Source organism: Lissotriton vulgaris, chromosome 3_1 (assembly GCF_964263255.1).
Source record: "Lissotriton vulgaris chromosome 3_1, aLisVul1.2, whole genome shotgun sequence".
Lineage (NCBI taxonomy): Eukaryota > Metazoa > Chordata > Amphibia > Caudata > Salamandridae > Lissotriton > Lissotriton vulgaris.
Window position 1 is genome coordinate 911,032,675 of NC_141689.1, and position 24,512 is coordinate 911,057,186.

The 24,512-nt window shown below is 43.3% G+C and overlaps 1 protein-coding gene across 1 annotated transcript in view; it reads left to right on the top strand.

Annotated features, from left to right (window-relative positions):
• Nucleotides 1-24,512, top strand: part of SMC5 (structural maintenance of chromosomes 5) — a 628,567-nt gene that overhangs the window by 48,973 nt on the left and 555,082 nt on the right. The window contains exon 3 of the mRNA XM_086961254.1: nt 17,889-17,941. Coding sequence (XP_086817380.1) covers nt 17,889-17,941 — 53 coding nt within the window. The remainder of the gene's footprint in view (nt 1-17,888; nt 17,942-24,512) is intronic.

The following is a 24,512-nucleotide window of genomic DNA, read 5'->3' on the forward strand; positions in this document are numbered from 1 at the left end:
AGAGCTATTGCTGGCTTACCAAGAACATACAGGGGCTTACAGCCCGCCCACTGCTATACATTGTCTTTGTCACTCTTATTGCTTGTTTCTTATTTGATGGCTTTCATTTCCTAGTCTGTCTATCTTAACCCCTGGAACATAGTCTATTTACCATCTCTCTCAAGTCTTGGCTTCTAGCCTTTCAGTGCTCACTTTTAGGACACTATTTTTCTTGTTTTGCTTAAGCACCTCACGAGAGTGCAAGTCTCTTCCAGTTTTCTCCCTCGTGTGTTTCTCTGCTCACCAACTACCTGCCCAGTGTTGTTGGTGCTTCTCATGTTTTGCAATATCCCTTGTGTTCTTTCCCGTCGCCAAACACCCTGCCTTCCCCAACTTCAGTATTGATTATCACTTATAAGATTCTCCCCCTCCGTGTTGCCCTTGCTATTGAACTATCTTCCCCTTAAAAACCTACTGTCCCCCATCCTTCTCACTCTCTGCCCTCGCCCCATGCCTAACAAATTCTTCCAGGAACTCTGTTGGAACTAGACATTGTAACCTACGCCGACGATACACAACTGGTTGTATCTATGAACCAGCCTAACACCTCCCCCCCTAACCTCACTAAATGTTTAGTAGCAGTAAATCAGTGGATGACTTCCTCACACCTAAAGCTCAATGGTGAAAAAACTGAGCTTATGATTTTGGGCAACTCACTCTCTCCTGGTCCTATGTTAGATTGGCCCCCTAGCATGGGAAACCCGCCTCAACCTAAAACCCAAATAAAGAGTCTGGGCATGTGGCTGGACACAAAGCTAAATTTCAAGCAACAAGCTACTGTCTTGTCCGCCACTTGCTTTGGCCTGATGCGGATGCTTAGAAAAGTGCTACCACTTCTACCCTTCCAAGCACGCAGAATCATGGTGCAAGCCATTATTCTATCCCGATTGGACTACGGAAACTCTCTATATTTGGGAGCTCCTATTTCCACCACTAGGAAACTCCAGATCACCCAAAATGCAGCTGCTCGCCTCCTTTTAGGCCTGAGCCGGCGAGACTCTGGTACAGCAGCTCTGAAGGAACTGCACTGGCTGCCCATCAAGGCCAGAGTTTTGTTCAAATCTATGTGCACCCCTTATCTTCCTCACAGATCCTTGAGATCTAGTTCAGCTTTCTTGGCCACTGTAAACAGAATCAAACGGGCTAGTTGGGGCGGGCGATCCTTTTCTTGGAATGCCGCCAAGGCTTGGAACGCCTTGCCGGATACCCTTCGCAGCGAATCTAACCTGCTGAAGTTCCGGAAACACTTGAAAACGCTCCTTTTTATCTAACTTGGCTCTCTGACCCTCTCTTGATTCAGACAATACAGCGCTACGAGGCCTCCGGGTTGTCTGCGCTTAACAAAACTCTGTTAATAATAATAATAATAATAACTACCCTCCTGTTATGTTATTGATATGTTTATAACACACTAATTACCTGAGAGGGTATCCAGGCACTTTTAGACGGCATATGAGGAAAGCCAGAGGGCTTACTTGAAACAGCTCTTGTGGAAGTCCAGAATAGAGGGGGTGCTCTAATGTGTTGTGAGAGGTCGTTCCAGACTTTGGGAGCCTGGTATGAGAAGGTGCGACCCCCTGCTCTGCTTTTGTGTATGCATGGGATGTATGTTAGTGAGGGTCCGGCAGAGTGGAGGTTTCTGGAAGGCCTGTGCTTTGTAAATGTGGGTGAGGAGTTTGGAGTGTGTGGACTTGTGCATCGGGATCCAGTGGCATACCCGTAAGTGTGGTGTGACGTTCGGCATGGGATGCTATTTTGGAAGCTGCATTCTGGACGGTCTGAAACCTTCTTATGAACTGTTTGGTGATCCCTGCATACATGGTTTTTCCTTAGTTCAATCTGCTAGCGATGAGGGCTTGGGTGATGTTGCCCGATACAGACTTTTCATCAGCATCCTTAGGGTGTTGAAGCAGGATGAGGCAACTGCTTTGGCAGCCATGTTCAGTTTGTTGTCTATAATGATTCTGAGGTTTCTTGGTTGTGAGCTGGGTGTTGGTTCGAGGTCTGTAGGCTACCACGAGGAGCCATGGCGTGGCGTCTTTCCCGAAGACCACCACTTTGGTCTTGTCTCAGTTCAGATTGAGGCAGTTGGACTTTATCCAGGCGGCCACTTCGCTCATGAATGAGGGGAACTTGTTCCTGGTATTCTGTGTTTTGTCAGAGAAGAACAGTATCAATTGCTTGTCATTGTCATATGAGAGGATGGTTATGTTGTGAGTCCAGATGATATCTGCCAGTAGAGTCATGTAGATGTTGAAGAGCGTTGGGAGTTCCCATGCTTCAAAGGAGCAGGGAGGCATGTTGACAGTTTGGTTTGTTCCAGTAATGAAAGAGCACATTCACTCAAGTCCATGTCCATGGATGCCTGTTTAATGGAGCCGTCAGATCAGAATGGGATGGGAGATGGTGTTGAAGGCTTCTGATGGGTATAGGAGGATAATGGCTGCTGTTTCCCTTCTGTTGCGGATCATCCCGATGTTGGCCATTGCTGCTATGAGGTCGGTTTCCATGGTGTGGTTGGGTCTGAATCCTGATTGTGTGGCATTGAGAAGCAAGCGATTGGCGAGGTGTTAGGAGAGCTTTCTGTCTATGGCTTTTTCCAAGAACGTGGCTGGGTAAGGAAGAAAGGATATTGTTCGGTAGGTGGTGAGTTTGGCCGTGCCTATCGAAGGTTTGTTTTTTGAGGGCGTTGACTGCTAGATGTTTCCATGGTTCTGGAAATATGGCTCTACAGATGGAGGGGTTGAGGATGGGGTTAAGGGCCTCGCTGATGTTTATCAGTCTTTTGTTGAATGCATGATGGGTGCAGGGGTCCAATAGGAATCAGAGGGTATGGTTCTCATGAATGCTGTGGTTACCCCTGTGCTCAGTGCGTCCCATGTTGTTATTGTATAGTCTTCATTCATCCCTGGGAGACTTCTGGTGAGTCCGGGGGTCTGGTTGTGGGGCGAAATTGCAGTATATTATTGTGCTCTTGCTTCAAAAGGTGGGTGAGAGGTCTTTGTACAGATCTTGAATTGGGCTGGTATTACTACCGGTGGCCGCTGTGGATGTGGTGAAATCCTTGAAGATTGTGAAGATTTCTTTGCTGCTTTAGGAGCTGATGTTTATTCGTTTAGTTAGGGCCTGCCTCTTGGTTTGTCACCTGGATTCATCCCACATAAAATTGACTGTTTCACATACAAAATTGTTAACCTGAGCAACTACCCTGTTGCGTGCTAATCTAGGACCCTGATCGATACTGTGACCTTATGCCCCTATTCGGCTATAAATCCATTTATTCCCTATATTGGCATAACCGTTCAAGTGCGATATTCAGAAACTCATCTCTGGCCTCACACGAACAGAGCCACATTCCAGAATAGCTTTCTCTGCCACTTCCTTTGCAACCAATTAGTGCAATGACAGAGCAGAAGTCACTATCTGAGATTCCTAGATTAACACTCTGAGTTCTTCAACAAGATAAAAACTCAGCAAACCTGGAAATCCCCGCTTGCTGTGTTTTGATTAGTAATAGAACTCTAATGAGCACTGATAGACGATCACTTCCTAGTGACATCTTTATTGACGTCTTATGTCCAGCAAACTTACGTCAAACAAGGCACCTTTCAGGTATAAATACTACCAACGTGGTCTTAAGCAAGTCCCCTGTTGCCCGTCGCCTGAAGCTGCTGTTATGCTGAAGATATCATAGCTGCTATCGCTACTGCTATCGCTGCTAACTAGCGAACGATGGTGTGGTGAACCTAGGAGCTGAACAGCCGTCCCCTACAAGAACCCAGCAGATGCAAGCTGCCCGCGGACGCTGTCCCCCCTCCTACTCCTCCTCGACGCGCTGAAGAAGAGACGCTGCCTTTCTCCTGCCGAGAAATCCAGCTCCAGCGTTTCTGGTCTACCCTTGCGGGTGACTGGGATATCGAGCCCTGAGGGAGATACCAGACCTCCATCATTCTATTCCAGAGGTATGGTGTTGACTAAACCCTTGAGAGAGAATTCTTGAAGCAAACCTTGGCAAAACCAACTTAACTTAAAGCTACTTACTTACTCCCCTCCCAAGTATTAGGCTTAGGTCAGGTACACTGGGGTAGGCGTAGTTGGAAGCACCAGTTGAGTATTTTAGCCTAATGTATATATGAATGTATATATGTTTTATTCCTTTTAAACCATTGTATGGCTAAGAAACCATATCAATGCTTTTACAGTATTATTTCGCAATACTTATCTTACTGTACGTACTTTTTATAATAACAAGTCTTGCAATTGTGGCAATTCATTTCTCTTGTACGAGAAGAAAGACTGATCAATAAATGTTAACCCTTTATTGACAAACGCCCGTCTCTCTATTCTCTACATATTTTGAAAGTAAACTGCACCAACCTGACTGAGTAAAATAACTGTCTATTGTTTCACACGACCCTAGAGATTGACTCTTGATCTGAGGAGCAAAGTTGTCATGTTGCACGGTTGTTGGAAAACTGAATCCCTTCTTGTCTGTGCCAGGGAAGCTGATCACTTCCTATTTCAGTCAAGAAAGTTTCCAGTGACCTCTGAGCTAGTTGGTAACAAACCCAATTAAGTTTAGCATAGTCAGTAGAGGCCTGGAAGATCCGCACTTCTACGTCGATACTACTGTTTATGTTATTCCAATGCGCAGGGCCTATTGGGAAAATAGGAACTACGCTACATGGCGCCCAACGTTTGGTAAGGCGATAAACTAACGCAAGACGTTAGAGTAACTCAGTCGTGCATATTTCACACAGACCCCTTTCTCCCGTAAATACTCCAATAGACGTCTGGAGTGGGTGAAAGGTTAAAATCCGCCCGAACTCAGTAGGAAGAGATTCCTATGTAAAGCTCTGGTTTATTCAACGTTGAAGGATACAGTGTTCCAAAATATTGTGACCTAATCTTTGTCTCCTTGGAGACCTACTCTGCAAAGCCTGCATTTATAAAATGTCCGACAGTGAAGAAGAAAGGGAAGCAGCTAGGCTGGCAACCCTACTAATAGAGGAAGACACAAGTCTCCTACAGACTGAACCGGATGCAATTATCATCCCGGTACATTTAAGAAAGTCTATAACGTTAAAACTTATAGAAAACGGACTGACACCACAAGGTGGTACAGTAATCTTCGTGATAGAGGCACACGAATATCGGCAGACAGAGGTATTCTATTCATGGATAAATTTTCCAGCGGCAAACGCTAGAAAAAAGAGTTTCACTATTACAAGATAGAGAAACCTCCGGAAGAGTACGCTCCTTTCGAGGAGACTGAAATCCCACTAAAATTCCAAGAGCACCTGCTCTGGTTTAATGGCGCCCTAAAACATAATGATCATATTACCAGGCTCGGTCCACTAGGTAGACCAGGAGCAACGTGGCCGGTTCTAGCCAGCTACACACCACATCCGGACATTGCAAAAATTTCAAAGGAAGAGCTGTTAGTACAGCTAAAAACACTTATAAAAATACATAGGCAATTAGTCCAATATGTAATGCGGACTCCAACAGTCCAGCCAGCTGTTAATGTACCACAGCTGACTCCTCATCTGGGGAACACTAATAAAATTACACCACAGAACATACAGTCATGTCTTGGTAAAACACCCGTAAAACGGGAACAAATCCCTTTCTGGTTAGCACAGAAAATCACTCAAATAGAGGCAGTATTTCCTGATACTACCCCTATTGAGAAACACAGAATCTTGACAATCTGCCTTCCTATGGGAATCGCACCACACGTGGAGGAGTGCGACACTTGGGGTACAGTCTTTGCTTCCATTTACACAAAAACACATGGTGTTCCGTCTATGGCGGTAATACCAGAAGTGCTAAAACAGATTCAAAATGAATACGGTCCAGAACCCGCTTTAACTCTTGGTATGAAATTACTGAAAGACTTCAAGCAGGTCTCGGCTATATTATTAGCCAACATAAAGGGAGAAGCAGCATCTGTGGCGATCCGCCAGAAGTTGAAGGAAACAGATACAACAGATCAGCCAGTTGAGCTTGCCAGAATCATAGAAAAATGCTATGAAGAATTAGGTAGAGACAGCTTGGGTGGGAAACCAGTAAAGCCCCAACTGCTCGAATATCCTGAAAAATTATTTATTAAAAATAATTCAAACACTCCTAAAAAGAGCTAGGATGGAAATAAACAATCCACTCCCAAGGAAAAAGTTTTCCAGTCCAGAGGAAGGTCTCCTCGACGGAGGGAAAGAACTCCGACTCGAGAACACCAGTCTCCCCAGAGGGAGCCCTCTGAGAAAAGATATAACCTTAGAAATAGGGATAATCTGAAAAAACCTGATAGATATCAAAGTATTGATACACGTCCCTCTCGATCTTTTTCGCAGAAATCGGAAAGAAGAGGACGGTCAGACCCAGGAGAGCACACCAAGTCCAAAGACAAGGAACCTGCTCAGAGTAAAAAATCTCAATTTCTAAAAAAGAAGGTAGCCAGTATTAGAGTAATCAACCATGCCGAGAATACTGAGGACACAGTTGAAAAACGGGGAGTGGGCATTGACAATGTTGGACAGTGCAGCAGAAATCAGTATAGCCCGCAAGATCTTGATGAGTCATCTGGAGACAGTGGACACGAATGAATACATTCAGGTTGAAACTGCCGACACCAGACTTAGCGAGCCCCATAAGATATACGAAATAACATTGCGTATAGAGGGTGATAAGACTAGGAAAATAAGAGGTCTATTTTGGGGTAAACTCTCAAAAGGCTATGATATTCTGTTAGCTGAAAAAGATTGGCCCCCAGAGTTTGTCAGGGAGTGCCCTCGTGGCGAAGAAGTGATTATGCCTTCCTTCTCGAATCACATTCCGATTCACAAAAAATATACTTATGCAAGGAAATGGGCGGTAGCCCAGGCACCGGCATTATATAAAAATCATGTAGGATGGGATGAGGACTCACCTCCTCACAAAATCCAGTTAAAAAGTGAACCAACTGCCCAACGGCAGTATCCCATTAAGCAAGAAGCTAAAAAACAGGTCAGGGAGATCTTAGATCAACTTGAATACCAGGGGGTGATTGAAGCATGCACCTCTCAAATGAACAATCCTTTGTTTCCTGTCTCCAAGACAGACAATTCATATCGTCTAGTTTTGGACTACAGACACCTTAATGCATGATGTAAAACATTTGCAGTACAAAACTCGCATAGTGCAGCCCTAATGAATAACATAGTTAGGAAAAAATATAAAACGACATTAGACATATCTAATGGTTTCTTTTGTCAAAACATTGCACCAGAAAGCAGATATTTGACCGCTTTCTCAGCATTTGGGTCATAGAAAAAATTCTGTCGACTCCCACAGGGGTTCAAGAACAGCCCAGGACTATTCTCAGCTAGGGTAACCGAGTTACTACAAATATATGATGATGAGGCATTATCTTACGTAGATGATATCTATCTCACAGACGACGACTTGGATACTCACTTGAAAAGAGTGAACACCATTATACTTGGGTTCGCAGCAGAGGGTTACAAATTCAACTTTAAAAAGTCTCGAATTGCCCATCTGACAGTACTATTCTTAGGGTACGAATTATCAAGTGAAGGAAAAAGCCTAGCGGACAACTTCTTAGAGAAGTGCGCTGTACTCCAAGCTCCAAAAACGCTGAAGAATTTACAATCCATACTAGGTTTTCTGGATTTCGGAAGAACATACATTCTAAATTACGCAGAGAGGGTTAAACCTCTCTACGAACTAATTAAACCTGATTTTAAACAAATCAATTGGACTCAAAAACACAGAAATTTTGAGATCACTGCAAACAGACATGTTAGCTAAAACAAAATTAGATACACGTGACAACACACGCGATCTTGTAATCCGAGTCATCTCAGGAAGATGCAGATTCACGTACCTAACCTCTAATGAGGGAGAAAAGGTACCAATAGCATACAAATCACATTTGTACACAAAGGCTGAAATAAAATTCAGTTCAACTGAGAAAATTCTAACTGCGGTTCAGACTGCTGTAGCAAAAGAAAGGCCCCCTAGCACAAGGGTAAACGAATAGTAATCGTAACACCTATACCGGCTTTAGAAGCGGTAACTAAAGCAAGCATTCCTAATGCTAAAGCTTTGCATCCGAGATGGATCCAGTGGGTTAATTCTCTTGCTGCAACAGACGTAGTTTACGAATTTGATCCTAATTTAAAGAAACAAGAATTTTTACAATATGAATATGAATGTCTTCTGCCAATTGAAATCCTGCCTCTCGAAGTATACGGAAGTATTATATATACTGACGGATCAGCACAACCGCAGTTGGGGGTAAGCAAGCTTACATTGCTGCGTGCGCGATTGTCAAAGGTCGTTGGCACAAAGGAAAATTTAGACCTATGGTCACTAAAACATAATCTCTAGGAGATTGCTCAGCTCAACGAGCTGAATTAATTGCATTTAAGATGGCGCTAGAAAATACCGATCGCGAATTCCCCACACCAATAGTGTGCGATTCTTATTATTGCGTACAATCTTATAATGAATAACTGCAGAACTGGAATGAAAACGATTACAAAGATGACACAGGTGCCACAATAAAGCATAAATTGCTCTGGAAACAGGTAGCTCTTTTACAGAAAGAACTACAAAAGACTCACGTGATACACGCACAGAGTCTTCAACGTGATGGCGTTCACGTTGCAGGGAATTCATTGGCTAATACAGCCACAGCGGAAGCAACTAACCCGGCTTCCGTAGCCACAAAAAAGCGTACAGAAAAATACATAGACGGGGAAACCATGCTGGCAGTAAAAACGACCGTAAAAGGCGACACTGCCCGTGAACTATCCACTCAATTATGCATACGTAATCGATGCAAACTCCGTTCCTTTTGCTCGAATCCCTGGAGTGGGGGATAGGGTAATTCCAAACAGGGACCGGAGGGGCTTCCTCATACAGGAAGCACATATGGGGTTGGGTCTGAGACACCAAACAATCAGCGACTCTCGGAGAGAATTAGAATCAGAGTACTGGTGGCCGGAAATGAGTGAAGGCATTCATGAGTTTGCAAAAAACTGTGAAGACTGCAACAGAGATCGCAGTGGAGAACCGGCCAGTGTAGTGTCAGAAGCCCTGATAGAAAGCATTAGGCAATCTATCCGCGCTATCAAAAAAGAGAAACGCGTCCCATTGTACATCATTAAGGCTAAACACACTTAAAAAATGTGGCCTCCAGCGCTCGGCTGACGCCAGAACGGTTATAAAAGATCTGCGAGTCTTTATCTGCACATACGCAATTACCACGTTCCGTTCTGACCAGGGTCCTGCTTTCAGCTCTCGAGCTTATGAGGCCATGGCCAGCATGGGAATTGGGTTGCGGTATTCTTGTCCGTCGCACCCCGAAGGGAATAGTGTGGTTGAAAGAAAAAACCGGGACATAAAGCGATCTATAACAGCGAAGGTATTAGGTTCAGGCGCTGGGTGGGTCAAACATTTAATAAGTGTCCAGTCCAGTCTTAACAATTTGCCAAGAAAATCTCTAAAAGTTTTCAGCCCTTACAAACTATTGTTCGGAATTAGAATGAGAATTCAGGACTTAGATAGTCAGGTGTCAGTGGTACAAGATAAGAAAACAGACTTTGACATCAAAGATCGTTTGGCTGTTTTACAGGAACTGAATGAAACAAGGAAATCCTTAAGCAACATAAAGTTAAAGCAACAGCCAGATACCACTGACGAGGCACCACAAGCAACAGCCCCAGCAAGGCCTGTCTGGATTCCAAAGATTGGGGATCTAGTCAGAGAAAAAATTGCGGTGAAGAAGGAATTTGGGCCTTCTTACAGAAAAGCAGTACCTGTCTTGGCAGTCACCGGAACAAGATCAGTTGTACTACCGCCCCTTGCTGGTAAAAAGGAGAACAGAGTCGTGTCTATCGACCTGGTAAAACCACAACCATGTGGCCTATAATCAACAGTAGGCCCAGTGGACTCCTAAGAAACAACAGAATACCCAAACTTGCAACAATCCAAGAGGTTCAAACTGAAAGACTAATCACATTCGATCAGCCTGCAGTGCACAGAGAAGGACTATGCAATAATGCCATGGAACTCGTGCCTCTTGAGACACAGATTGAAACAGTTTGTCAAGAAACACCAGTCTACAACAATGTGGCATCAGAAAGTGCTACCGAAAGACAGATTGAAGGAACAATCCCAACAATTGACAGAACTGCCTCTGGTTATTTCATCAACTTCGACAACTTCTCTAAAGATCAAAACGACCCCGAAGTGATGCCAGAAACTAAAAAGACTTTTAAAGAAAAAGCAACGGAACTCTTTCATCAACTGAAGGAAATCTACCTTATTTAACCTTGGTTAGAGTTCTGGTTCGGTCTAGGTGTATTTTTCCTCCTGCTTTGGCTCATCATGGTACTTTGTTTGGGAAAATTCATTGAGGGAAAATATAGTACAACGGACACAGCAAGTCAGAACATCAACCTAGTCCTCAAACCACACAGATCATCCCACGTGAAGAAAAGAGAACTGTCAACAGTAAATGTCACAGCAATTCCAATACCCGGTGGGGTAGTATGGGAGAAAACGGACTATGAGATCTATGGTCCGGTCGAAATCCTGAAGTATCCTCATCAACTGAAGGTTTCCTTAAGTGACTTTGTAAAACCTAGTACATTCTCTGATGATTGGGACTTTAACAGTATTAATGACATGATGTCTGATTTAGTAATGTCAGCTAGATTCACAGAACATGATTATTTACAAGGTTCGTCTAGTTATGAGCAGTTATTCTGCTACACACATTATGGCGATCATTATTTGCATAAATCTGCACAGCCTAGAAATGTTTTAAGTATAATCAATGGGAACATTGTGCTACACCACCTAAAAGCAGTTCGAAAGCATTTTTTGAGAAATTAAAATACTTCTCAGGGCTTAACACCAGTGATGCAGAAATGTTTTATTACAAACTGTTAGATAAAACAGGAATGAAAACAATGCTGACAAATTCTAAATTAATATATTCAGAAGCATTTTATGAAAAAATGATGACATTTGGTTTTGATTATTGGAAAAATAACATTGAAACGAAAACCATTTGGGGTACAAAAGATTGGCAGGTACAAGGTCTTGAAGCACTATTAAGAACCTGCATGATACCAGAACAAATGATGTTTTTAAATAACACAATTCACCAAACATCCTGTCTTGGCCTAGCTAAGATCAAAGAACTTAACAAACCGTCCATTCCAAAGCCAATACCTGAAAATGTAACGACAGATATTGAGATAGACGTATCTAAAATTTTACATTTTAACAGAACACATCCTGATTGGAAAAAGTGGTTAATCTGGCCTACTGACACAAACAGCTGTCAAGATAGATTCCTGAACAAAACACAGGGGTTAAAAATGACCAGACAAGACCCTAGATACTCCCAGAGACAACATCCAGGGATAGTAACAACATACAGTGTAGGGAAACTCTGCCTCGAATGGCTAGGATCATCCACACTGGCTGAAATTAAGCAACACTTGTCTTTACTAAAAGATGGTGCTGATTTGCGCGATTTCATTCTTGGACCACGCAAACAGCGTCAAAAGCGTTTCATAGCGACCAGTATCTATGCTGCGTACAACGAGGCTTGTAAAGTCACACAAATTGAAACAGCTGAAAAAATACGAGAAATTGATCGTATTAATTTGGAGAAATCACTTTCTGTAGTGGACAATGGGTTAATGACTCTGTCCTCCAAAATATATTTGTTGGACAATATTGTATCTTCTGCCTTTGACATAATAGACAGAGACTTGCTAATGTTACAGCATGGCCAATCTCAATTACGTTCTATTGTACAGGCTATGTGCCTTGGTGTTTAATCAACACAACGTCATTATTTTCCATTTTTAACCTTACTGATAAACAAATCAGTTTGGCACAGAAAGGAGCAGACTATACAATCCTGAGCATCGAAAAACTTGAGAGATTACCATTGACAATGTCAGAAAGTCCTGTCATTGAATGGATAATACACGGAATTATCACAATTCCGATAACAACTTTCCGATTTAAAAAGTGCCTTGAATACATACCTACTGGCCAGTATGAACAATTGGGTAAAGGATATGTAAAATCAGAATGGAAATTACCATACACACATTCATGCTACAGTGACAGCGACAAAAATGTATTTCTTAGTGGTGAAAACTGTAAGCATTCACTAAGCGGTATACTTTTGTGCCAGGGTATTAATTTACACGGAGCCTGTGAAGGTAATTCTAACAACCTTTCATGCCACCAGCTTGTCACACCTGCAACTCAGATAGAGCCCTTCTTTATGCAACTTGCTAACGGGAGTTACATTCTTAGAACGGATCACAGATGTTGTGGCCTTGTGCCAGGGAAAAGTTATCTAGTAAGTGTAACATCCATGGTCAAATGCTGTATGCAAGCATTGTTCCCGAGCGGGCTTGTAGACACATAGACTCCCATCTGGCCTCGTAAATGTAAATGTAAATGTAAATGTGGGATACTTGTATAGCGCACAGTTACTCTACCCGAGTGTCCCGGCGCTGTAGACCGCTGGGGAACCCGTCCTGGTTTTCCCTGTGAGATGGTCCCTTTTCTGGGTATCTCCAGGGTGAAACCAGGCATCCCTGGCGTCTGTGGGGGGCCGTTGTAGAGATGAGGCAAGCTAATGCCCAGAGTTGCCGAGTGTGCTCCCCGGTCGGAGTAGGCACCGATGCGAGAATTATCAGTCCGCTGACCCTGGTCCAAGACCCTGCCGCGTCGGGAATCGAACCCTGGTCCCGGGCCGTTCTCTGCACTCGGGTCTGCCGCCTCTAACCAGTGAGCCACACCTCTCCACAATCGTATAGAATCTCTATTCTATACGAATTGATACTTTAGGCAAAATGAAGTCTGTGCTTTTGCAGACAAGAGTGCCCATAACGTCATCAAAAGAGACGTATGATCTTCTAGTTGCAAGGACAGCTACGGAGGTTCATGACCTTTTATCAACAAATTGCCCCGTGCATTTCGTAGAAATGCTTAGCCAACTCCTTAACATGTCTAGTGCCACAGGCATCCCAGGCATATTTAAGACGATTTTTACGGGACTGCTAACCCCATTTCAAGCAATTCTGGGAATCGTTCCAAATTTTGTCCACTCTGTTTTTGGCGGCATACCCCTATTTTTGGGACTTGTAGCAGGGATTTTATTTTTGACCCTCCTGCTTCGTTATGGCAAGCCAAAGCTCAGACATAGCTCCTATGGGAATGGAAGAGACAATCCTAGCAATCCGCTACCGGGACAGAATAACTAGAGTCCTTGGATTGGCCCGGCTGAGAGATCTAAACATGACCTGGTTCCTTTCATTCAGACCTATACGGCAGAACTGTATCTTACCGGTACTTCGATGTATGCTATGCGGAGATGAGTGCGTGTTGGACATCTGTCTTTCACTTCCATCAGCAGTACCAATGGACGTCGAACCTTTGCTCAGTCCGATAACGGCTCACGCATTGTGTTGTCCCCAGCGGCTACCAATCCTGATGACGGCATTCGTTGAGACTCCTGTGCTCCGACTAGGTGGTAACAGTGGAGCGAGTGACAAAAGCAACATCACCCAGGTACGACCTTCTGTGAGCATTGCTGATCCCGACTATGATGACAGCAATCATTCTCACACTTGCCAAGTTACAGCACTATCGAATTTGGTCGAACTGTCACCCGATTTTGTAGACCAATTCTTTGAGAGCCTGTCTGATATGATGTTCTCACCCGAACAGAAATAATAACTTTGGAGAAGCTTTCCGACACACAGCGTTCCCATGAACTCTGAATTCGGCCTTCAGTTTTGAACAACAAAAACTGCTAAAAGCGTTGGAACTCTATTTCCCCGTTCAAACAATAATTCTTTTGAATTGAACACTTTTTAATATTCACCCTTTTTGGCACAAAAAATTGTTTGCTTAAAGTAAAAACTATTCTTAGAGAACAGAAGCTTCAACTTCTATTTCTAAACACATCTAGAGACATAATAACTTTACACCAGCCTCTAGCAGATTTATTGCAATGCATTTATATGTGATGATTTATCTCGCCCTTCTTCTGTTTCAGAGATATTTCATGTGTAATTCTTTTTGCATAATCGTTCATTGATTTCATATGCTATAATTTTTGAATGATTTCTATGCTTCAAAAACGTACAGTACCTAAATTTTCACGTATTACAAATACGCCTATTTCGAATGCATTTATGTATTTTGGGGTGGGCAATGTTACACATGCATCTTATTGCTCTAGTTTTAGTAATTTGATGGACATGAATTCGTGGAGTGGGTGTTGCGTGCTAATCTAGGACCCTGATCGATACTGTGACCTTATGCCCCTATTCGGTTATAAATCCATTTATTCCCTATATTGGCATAACCGTTCAAGTGCGATATTCAGAAACTCATCTCTGGCCTCACACGAACAGAGCCACATTCCAGAATAGCTTTCTCTGCCACTTCCTTTGCAACCAATTAGTGCAATGACAGAGCAGAAGTCACTATCTGAGATTCCTAGATTAACACTCTGAGTTCTTCAACAAGATAAAAACTCAGCAAACCTGGAAATCCCCGCTTGCTGTGTTTTGATTAGTAATAGAACTCTAATGACCACTGATAGACGATCACTTCCTAGTGACATCTTTATTGACGTCTTATGTCCAGCAAACTTACGTCAAACAAGGCACCTTTCAGGTATAAATACTACCAACGTGGCCTTAAGCAAGTCCCCTGTTGCCCGTCGCCTGAAGCTGCTGTTATGCTGAAGATATCATAGCTGCTATCGCTACTGCTATCGCTGCTAACTAGCGAACGATGGTGTGGTGAACCTAGGAGCTGAACAGCCGTCCCCTACAAGAGCCCAGCAGATGCAAGCTGCCCGCGGACGCTGTCCCCCCTCCTTCTCCTCCTCGACGCGCTGAAGAAGAGACGCTGCCTTTCTCCTGCCGAGAAATCCAGCTCCAGCGTTTCTGGTCTACCCTTGCGGGTGACTGGGATATCGAGCCCTGAGGGAGATACCAGACCTCCATCATTCTATTCCAGAGGTATGGTGTTGACTAAACCCTTGAGAGAGAATTCTTGAAGCAAACCTTGGCAAAACCAACTTAACTTAAAGCTACTTACTTACTCCCCTCCCAAGTATTAGGCTTAGGTCAGGTACACTGGGGTAGGCGTAGTTAGAAGCACCAGTTGAGTATTTTAGCCTAATGTATATATGAATGTATATATGTTTTATTCCTTTTAAACCATTGTATGGCTAAGAAACCATATCAATGCTTTTTACAGTATTATTTCGCAATACTTATCTTACTGTACGTACTTTTTATAATAACAAGTCTTGCAATTGTGGCAATTCATTTCTCTTGTACGAGAAGAAAGACTGTTCAATAAATGTTAACCCTTTATTGACAAACGCCCGTCTCTCTATTCTCTACATATTGTGAAAGTAAACTGCACCAACCTGACTGAATAAAATAACTGTCTATTGTTTCACACGACCCTAGAGATTGACTCTTGATCTGAGGAGCAAAGTTGGCATGTTGCACGGTTGTTGGAAAACTGAATCCCTGCTTGTCTGTGCCAGGGAAGCTGATCACTTCTTATTTCAGTCAAGAAAGTTTCCAGTGACCTCTGAGCTAGTTGGTAACAAACCCAATTAAGTTTAGCATAGTCAGTAGAGGCCAGGAAGATCCGCACTTCTACGTAGATACTACTGTTTATGTTCTTCCAATGCGCAGGGCCTATTGGGAAAATAGGAACTACGCTACAACCCTTGTTTTGGGTAGTAGGACCTCGCGTCGGTGGTGTGGTACATGCTGCAGTAACGGAGTCACATCCAAGACCAAATGTAGGGACCAGAAGACAAGATCCCAACATTCTTCTACTATTCTCAAGTGATCTGGAGCTGCCTTAACACTCAGATCTGTCAAACTCTAGCATTTTAGGAAGTGACAAAAGACTGTCCTTTTCATGCAATAACTTGTCCACATGTAACCATCTGTATGATGGCAGAGAGCAGGGCTGTGTGAAGTCTCTCCCTCCTCCACTCTGTAGTCCTCCATTCAACTCTCTGTTTTTTACAGAGTTTTATTACTGTATCCTGGGTTGCTCTGCACATGTCTCCTAACATACATTTGTAATGGATATTGCAACCTGCAAATTCCTCACATTAGGAATATCCCCAGGCACCACACTGCACAAAAATAATTTTCTCAGGAATGCCGTGTGCTTGTAGGTGATGCCGTGGGAGTCTTAAACCCCGGAAGTGACCGAACGGTGCCTTGTACGACAGCAACCCATTGTGTGCTGGGGTCAGTTATTTTCTTTCTGCACTATTCGTCATGGATTTGGAGTTCTGATCCCAACTTTGAGGGTTTTCCGACGCCTTTTAAAAATATATGCTCAATGTGCCAAAGGACATGGTCTTCCCTAAAAACGACAGTATTCCAGTTATGCCATAATTGCAGGAAGCAGCTGCTGTGCTACTGACCCACTCAAAGTGTCTCTTCGCTGCTTGGACTTTTACAGGCTGCAGGCTCATTTGATTCATATCAGTCGATTAGCAGCAGAAATGTATCTAAGCTGGGCTGTTTCAGTTGAATAACTGAAATAGCCAAGGCCATTCTTTCTTTTTTGACCTAGCTGAAAGAGTTTGGTATCAGTACGAAATCTCATAGATTTTATCCAAAAAGAATACTACAAGGTGTATTTTCTTTGCAGAAACTTGCGGGTGCTTGCCATTTTGTCCACTTATGTCCCCAATGTCAGAGAGTCCATCTAGTGTTATCCTTGAATAGTCTTTCATCTACGTGAGCTGATACTTCATTTGAGCCTTTTTCTCATAATAGTTACAACTATTTTTCTGGTGGGCAAATTTCATACTTATTGTTTTCTTTTACTCAAAGTTGCTTCCTGATTTTCCTGTGAACCTAGAAATGGGACTGCTTGTTTCTTCTGATTTTAATTGAATTTGTCATGTTGTGCATGGTCTAAGATTTTCTTGAATGACTGTAGGGCATCAGGGTTTTAGGTATGGTTGCCCTTCATCAGACAAGAATCCTATGACATCATGTTTGTGTATTTCCTGAATATAGGAATGCTCCTCTGTAACAGTAGTGTTGGGCATTTTAGTGGTTTTGTCTAGCCATCCTTTCTGAAAGCTCAAGATTAGGCATGCAGCATGATCAAACCATGGTAATAAATTGCTCTGGATACCCACGCTTGTATTTCACTCACCTTTTCTTGAAATATAGGTTAGTAATATTTCAATGAATAAAAAAGAGAAAGTGGTGCATAGGATTTAGCACAAGTTGCTTATTCTTTGATCTATATTGCACTTCTAGTCCATACTCACAACAGCCCTTCCTTCATCCACGTCACTCACTGTTTATCTCTGTAGGTTTTATTTTTTATATGGACAGAAAATGAAGATCTATCATTCTGAGAGGCCACCACAAGGTTTATGGGGTTGAGTTGTGGGTGGGGCTGTATCTGAATGTTGGTTTCTTCATTATCAAGAGAGGCAACGTGTCTACTGTACCCTATCGTACACAGAAGCATGTCTTATTAGTTGGAGCAATGGTAGACTAGGAACTAAGATGTGGGTCCAGGAGGGCTGGATCCATACTGGATTTACAGGATCGCTACAGATGTTACATTTACCTAGAGTCCAGAAGGAAATAATTTACATTGTCTGTAGTTACCCTGAACATCTGGTATGTGCCAGCCCTGTCTGGCCTATGTTGGGCTCCCTGGCCTAAGAGAACATTTATTGCTATGATGAAAAACATGTGTTTTTTTAATTTCAGGTTGGTCTTTATGTAAAGCGTGGGTGTGCCAAAGGCCTTGTTGAAATAGAGCTGTAAGTACTGTGTACATTTTAATCCTATTTTCTCTCGTGCCCCTGACTATGTCTTACAGTGGGCAAACGTTTTAAAGATGTTGCATTTTCTAAAATGTTTAGTTATCAACACTTTAGCACAGAATAATATACAAATGTAATGATCGGCTTGTTAAATTGTTATATTTGTGACCCAACTCCATTCTCGAAATGGAATTATTAAATTCTTAGTACAATCACAATTATGAATTCTAAAATTAGTATTGAAACAAAGCTGCGTTGAAAATCGACGCCCTTTATCCATGCATGTAACTAACGCTTCCTTTCATGCCAGGGTAGGAATTGTGCATATCCGAGTGCTAATTTGCTTTTACTTATGCTATCCTTGTGGATGTAATTTATTTCATCGAGATTACTAAGCGCTGCTTTACGCATCTTTACTCATGGTATGTTTATTTGTTCAGATTCAGTAAGCTGGAGCTTGAAGTCTCCTGTCAGTTTCTTGACCTTCCACAAGACAGACAAACATATTATAGTATTTTGCACTCTATGTACTCTCTTATACGATTCTAAAATAACTGCCAACTTGTTCTTCAGGCCTAGGCTATCAAGACTATTGTAAGAAGATATGCATGTATTCAGCACTGTACACAAAACAATGATGCACCATGAAGTAAATACAACTCAACTGTATTTTGTGTTCTTATACCTCAGGAGAGGAAGGATGAGGAACTGTGGTAAACCTATTTAACATGTGGGTGAATTATTATTGGGAAGTAGTGCAACTTGATTTCTATCCTACTTATCTAGGTATTTTCCGCTACACGGACCACCCTTTCGAGCTTTGCTTACACTTTAAATGTTGGTCATTGCTTAAACCTCCACACTGTGGAGAATTCAGCATAACGTTTTATTAGACGTTCTATAGATCCCAGTCACTCGTTTGAGTGTCTTTTGGGTTTTCTGAACAGTGAAGAGGCTGACACAATGTCCCTGGAACACGGGGTGTCAACATATGAAGTAGAACAGTGGTTCCTTGTGGTACATATAATTTTTAAGCAAGCACTTTGGTAAAAAGAATTAGCCTTCAATTAATTTTACATGAAGTGAAAAAGGAATCATTAAATGTTCCCAAAGGTATCACTGTTCTCCTTCATAGCTATATTCATATCATAGGAGGGAAGATGTGATGTACCTGCCAGAGCAGGCTACTTTGGAACTGGGAAACCAGGTTTGAGTTTCGGCGTCATCTCAACATTCTGTGATTCTGGGCAAATCACTTAATCTCCCTGTGGCTACAATAAATGAATGTGTATTTGTGTAATATAACTGACGCTCTTGTAAAGCGCTCCAGTACCTTCGCGTCAATTTCACGCTATATAAAACTGCAACAACAGCAACAAATTTGCTGCTACGGCAGGTTGGTGATTGAACTCTTTTATATTCTAAAACTTGGTGTTTTTAGACCCTTAGATTCATTTCCTTTTTCTAATTAGGAATTTCTTCTTTTAAAATGTGAAAATGAATTTGTTTTGCCATACTTCTTTTAATATTATAATACCTTTGCTAACCTAGGACTTTCATATGATAGTTGTTTTATAACTATGTGTAGATTTACCCCAATGAGGATGCTCCGTATTAAATGCTTGCTTCAATGTTAAGTACAGATTGTATGGATTATGTTGTTACTTTAGGTGGCAGATGTTGAAATCTTCTTTGACATTGGGTTCATAAAGCTGTGAATGCTTGTGAGAAAGTGCCATCGAACTGCTGATGTGCTTTGACTGAGTGTGCCCTGGGCTCCTGCCAACCAGGTACCCAGGGCCTGTGTTCCTTCCCTAAAACTGTGTTAAAACTAAAACCCAATTGGCATCTCTGACCACCTGTCAGCCCCTAGTAAATGGTACCCTAGGTACCCAGGGCATGGTGACCAGAGAAGACCCCTAAGGGCTGCCGCACTTATTGTGCCACCCTTAGGGGCCCTGTACCCTGACACCCACAGACTGCCTTTGCAGGCTGAGTGTCTAAGTACAGAACTAAAGAGTTGACATGGCACACATCCCTGTGTGCCATGCCCACATGACCCACTGCCCTGGCATACCTCAGTCACCCCTCTAGCTGGGTGCCCTATGCCAGTGGTGTGGGCACAGGTGCATAAGCCCTGTGCCCCTACAGTACCCAGGGCCACTCCTGGGCACTGTAAGTGCAGTGCTGTCATTAAGAGTATATGGTGCTGGGAGGTCGACATTGCAAACACCACAGCACCATGATGGCCCCACTGAAGACTAGGAAGTTTGGTATCAAACGTCTCAGCACATTAAACCCGCACTGATGCCAGTGTGAGATTTAATGTAAAATGCACCTGTGGGCATCTTAGAGATGCCCCTTCAAACCTAACCTACAATCCACGTCTGGACTGAGAGGCTATTTAGGCTGCCACACAGCAGACATGTTGCTGGACCCTTGGGTGGAGAGCCCCCTCACTCTCCTGGACCTGCAACAATGTACATCCTGGGCGAGGTGCTCGGTCTCCTCCCCCAGGTTGGGCAGGGGGAAGCTTCAAAGGCCTGCCGCCTCTGTGAGCTTCTCCAGACCATTTGCTGTACCCAGCAACTGCCCCCCCACCGGGCTGACCCCCACTTTGGCGGGAAGACTGGCGGGAAACCCTACGCCAGGAAGGGGGTGTGCCAGCCAGTGCCAAACCCACCCCTCAGGTGAGAGAGGCGAGGTGAAGCACGACCCCGGGCTCCGGCCATCTTGGAGATGGGAAGCCCTGCCCAATCTCAGCTAGGCTCCGGCCCCCTTCCCACCGGAGAGGAGCAGACTAGGGGGTGTACCCACCCCAGGACAGGGACCTATTGGTCCCTGCCCTTGCCCTACCTGTAACGCCCCTAAATTCAGTATTTAGGGGCTCCCTGAACCTTCCTTCCTCAGATCCCGATAAGAAAAGAAGAAAGAAGATCAAGAAGAAGAAGACCCGCCATGCAGCTGCAAACAACAGGACGACCCCAACTGACTTGGCCCCAGCCCTACCGGCCTGTCGATCCTGGAACCTGCTCCTGCTTATTCCCGGCGACTACTGCAGACAGCAACCTAGGGACCCCCGGAGGACCTACCGGCCTTGACCCTCTTAAAGACTGGAACTCCCATAAGCAGAGGCTCTGCTTCAACAACCCTACCCCCGGTGCCAGCCAGGAAGCACAAGACCAACCCACTCTGCACCTGCCGAGCCCGGCCCGTGCAGAGTGATCCAAAATCACGAGGACGTCCCTGCACCCCGTGGCCCCCTGTGCCCTCCTTTGGGGTACTCCTCTTTTCTCCAAGATCCCAACTTACCTCTCGAAGTGGTAGTGGTACCTGAAGAATCTTCGTCCCCGAGTCTGCAGCCTTTGTTCCCTTTTTACCTTTTCCATTGAATAACATTGGGCGCTCGATGGCTCAAAAGCACCTTGCACCCAGCCGCCGAGTGCCGCTGGAAGTGCAGCTACTACCCTACTCTACCTGCCCACTTGCCCTGAGTAAGTGACCAGGAGCTCCGCTCCCACAGCCGTGTGGCCTGCTTGCTTGCAGCCACCAACCGAAGGCCCCCTCCCCTCTATTGGATAACATTGGGCCTAACTATCTCTGCACCCGGCTGCCCCTGTGCCGCTGAGGGTGTACCAACTGTACTTACCTGACCCTGGGGGACCCCTGAGTCTATGCCCTGAACCTTAATTTCACTGGTCGAGTCCTCGCCTTTAAAAACCAATACCCCACTTTCCTGCCATAGGATAACATTGACAGGTTTGACTCGAAAAATCTTCTAAGTAGTGTGAAGTTTTGAAACTCCTAAGATATTCCTATAAAATCAACCGCATACCGAATTCCGATGTACTCACCTGTGATCAGGAGAGAAGCCAGTACTGTACCTTGTAGCCCACTATTGAACTGCAAAAGTAATCCTAACCGGGTTTACTAGTACCGTATTTTCCGGCGTATAAGAAGACCCGGCGTATAAGACGACCCCCTACTTTTCTTGACAAAATGTAGGTTTCGTGCTATACTCGCCGTATAGGACTACCCCCACTTCCTAACATCCTACAGTCCCCTTTCTATCTCCATGGACTGAGGAGATCATGTGGTACTGACGCTCCTCTCCTTCCGATGAGCTTAAGAATTACGGAAGGAGAGAGAGATCAGCACATGTGGAGGAGCGCCTCGTCTGCCTGGGGATGTGCAGCTGCAGTATAGGTAGGGCTCACGGCGCCATTTGTTTGCTTTTAAAACTTGCGCAGTGTTTGTCGGTGGCTTAGAAGGTTTGCCAGGCGTACTACACTTACCACTTGATAAGTCTGTTGTGGAGGGGAAGGTGATTGCCCAGGACATGCTATGGACACAGCAGCACGTTAGCAGTTTATTTTGTAGTTGTTGCATGTAGCCATTAAATTGTTGCTTGCTAATGATTTGTGAAATGTCACCACAGTCTCAGTTCGTACCCTTGAGTGTGCCCTAGGCCACAGCAATTTTTGATAACATAAGTGGTTACTAGCTTGTCTTATAGGAGAAGCGGTCTGACACCTTCGGGTGAAGTCCGCGCTATGTAAAACATACCGTCAATTTTGGTACCCGGCGTATAAGACGACCCCCGACTTTCCAGAACATTTTAAGGGGTTAAAAAGTCGTCTTATACGCCGGAAAATACGGTAACCTGAATTTTCTCCGTAGGAATCCATTGTCTACTTTTCTATGAATTTTCTTCTGTCTACTTTTGAAAACTTGAAATATTCCTTAAAAATCGTACCTACTACTGAAACGTAATTACTTACCTGTCTTAAGTAGAGATTCCAGTGCTGGACCTAGGAGCCCACTACTGGATTACAAAAGTAACGAGAAAGTACTTTACCTGTAACCTGAATTTTCTCCCATTGGATAACATTGCTAGATTTGCACTGAACAGTTTCTAAGTGTGAACTTTTAAAATACCTTTATATTCCTTAAAAATCATTGCAATAACCAAAACGTTTTTACTAAACTGTTTTCAGCTTGGACCCCAGGACTGAATCTAGGATCCAGTCCTGGAATTACAAAAGTAATTTACAAAGTAATCAACTGCATTTTTTGTAGAAAAACCCATAGAGCTCAATTTTAGATTGTGTTTAGAATTGGGTGCCTACTGCAACCCCTGTACCTGTTGTGCTTACAAAGTTATTTCCTTTCTGCAAAGTAATTACCTGAGATCACTCATAATTGAGAAAAGTATATTTTGATACCTGTTGGTTCTAAAAATAAAACAACTATATCTTTTTATATAAAAACAATTGGCCTGGAGTACAGTCCTTGAGTGTATGAAACCTTTTGCTGACTGAGTGTGTACAACAAATGATTTACACTGTCCTCTGGCACTGCCTTACTGCTCGACCAAGCTACCACTTTTGAGAGTAAGGTCAGCCCTGACTTTAACCTCTGTTATGCCTCTGGGGTTGGTGGTCTCTATACACACTGTACCCCACTTTGGTCCAGTATATATAGAACCACTTTCTCACACTGCTGTGTTAAGATTTTAGAGCACTTATCCAACATGCTTTGCCCATCATCTCTGATCTAAATTTAACTGAAATTGGACTATTGCTCTTCAATAGTTTTGTTATGTTCTCTTCATCCTCTTGAGGAAACTAGATATTCTTTCAACTGTATGAAACCTGAGATCTGAAAATTTGAATGAATTTTGACTTGTCAATTTTATTAACTATATATCACTCTTTAGTGATGACATAACTACACACAGTTTTGCTTGTTTAAGAGTTGTCTCCGAGATGCCTCTTGTTGCCCCTTTCAACATTACTGAACCTAAATTCCATAATATTTAAGATGTTTTCTTTTCCACTGCAAGTTCCAATATTTCATTTTAAATTAGTATTACTAGGTGTTGCCTCGGTTTTCAATTCCAACATTTCATTTTTAAAGTTAGTAATGATTATCTAAGTCCCAGTCTTTTTTTAGATTTTCCTATAATCACTGCAGTGATTATCCAGGTTATTCATGTCTCCAGTCCGCCTATGGTTAGTTTTGCCCCTTTCCTTCACCATCTCTTCCCTCATCTTCTAAACTTTTGCATACAAGGGGCTTAGGGAGGGCAGCCATAGTTCTTCCTCAGTTCTTCCCGGGAAGCCGATACCTCCACCCTCCCTATGTTCAGTGTGCATTTGCCTGGTTTCACTTAGTTCTTGCAGCATCCACTTTGACTGCCCTAACTGTACACCATGTTAGTCCTTGCTACCATTCCAAGTGTGTAGACACTGTTGAAGGATTACCAGAATGTACTGCTATTTAAATGTCAAAACCAGGGAATGCACTATTTGAAATTTAGTTTCCATAATGCCCCCCTTCCCACTTCTCTTGGAGTATAATGTAATTGGACAAATGCATCCATTTATTAACTACATTTGTTTGATCCGAATTACTTAAAACTTTATAAAATTCTGAAGGTAACCAAGATGATTACTATCAAAATTGTGAAATAACCATTATTTTGCTTTTAGCAACATTTATGTTGTAGCCTGATAGTGATCCATACTGCTGATAAATGACACCAGTAATCTTTTCTGTCATCTGT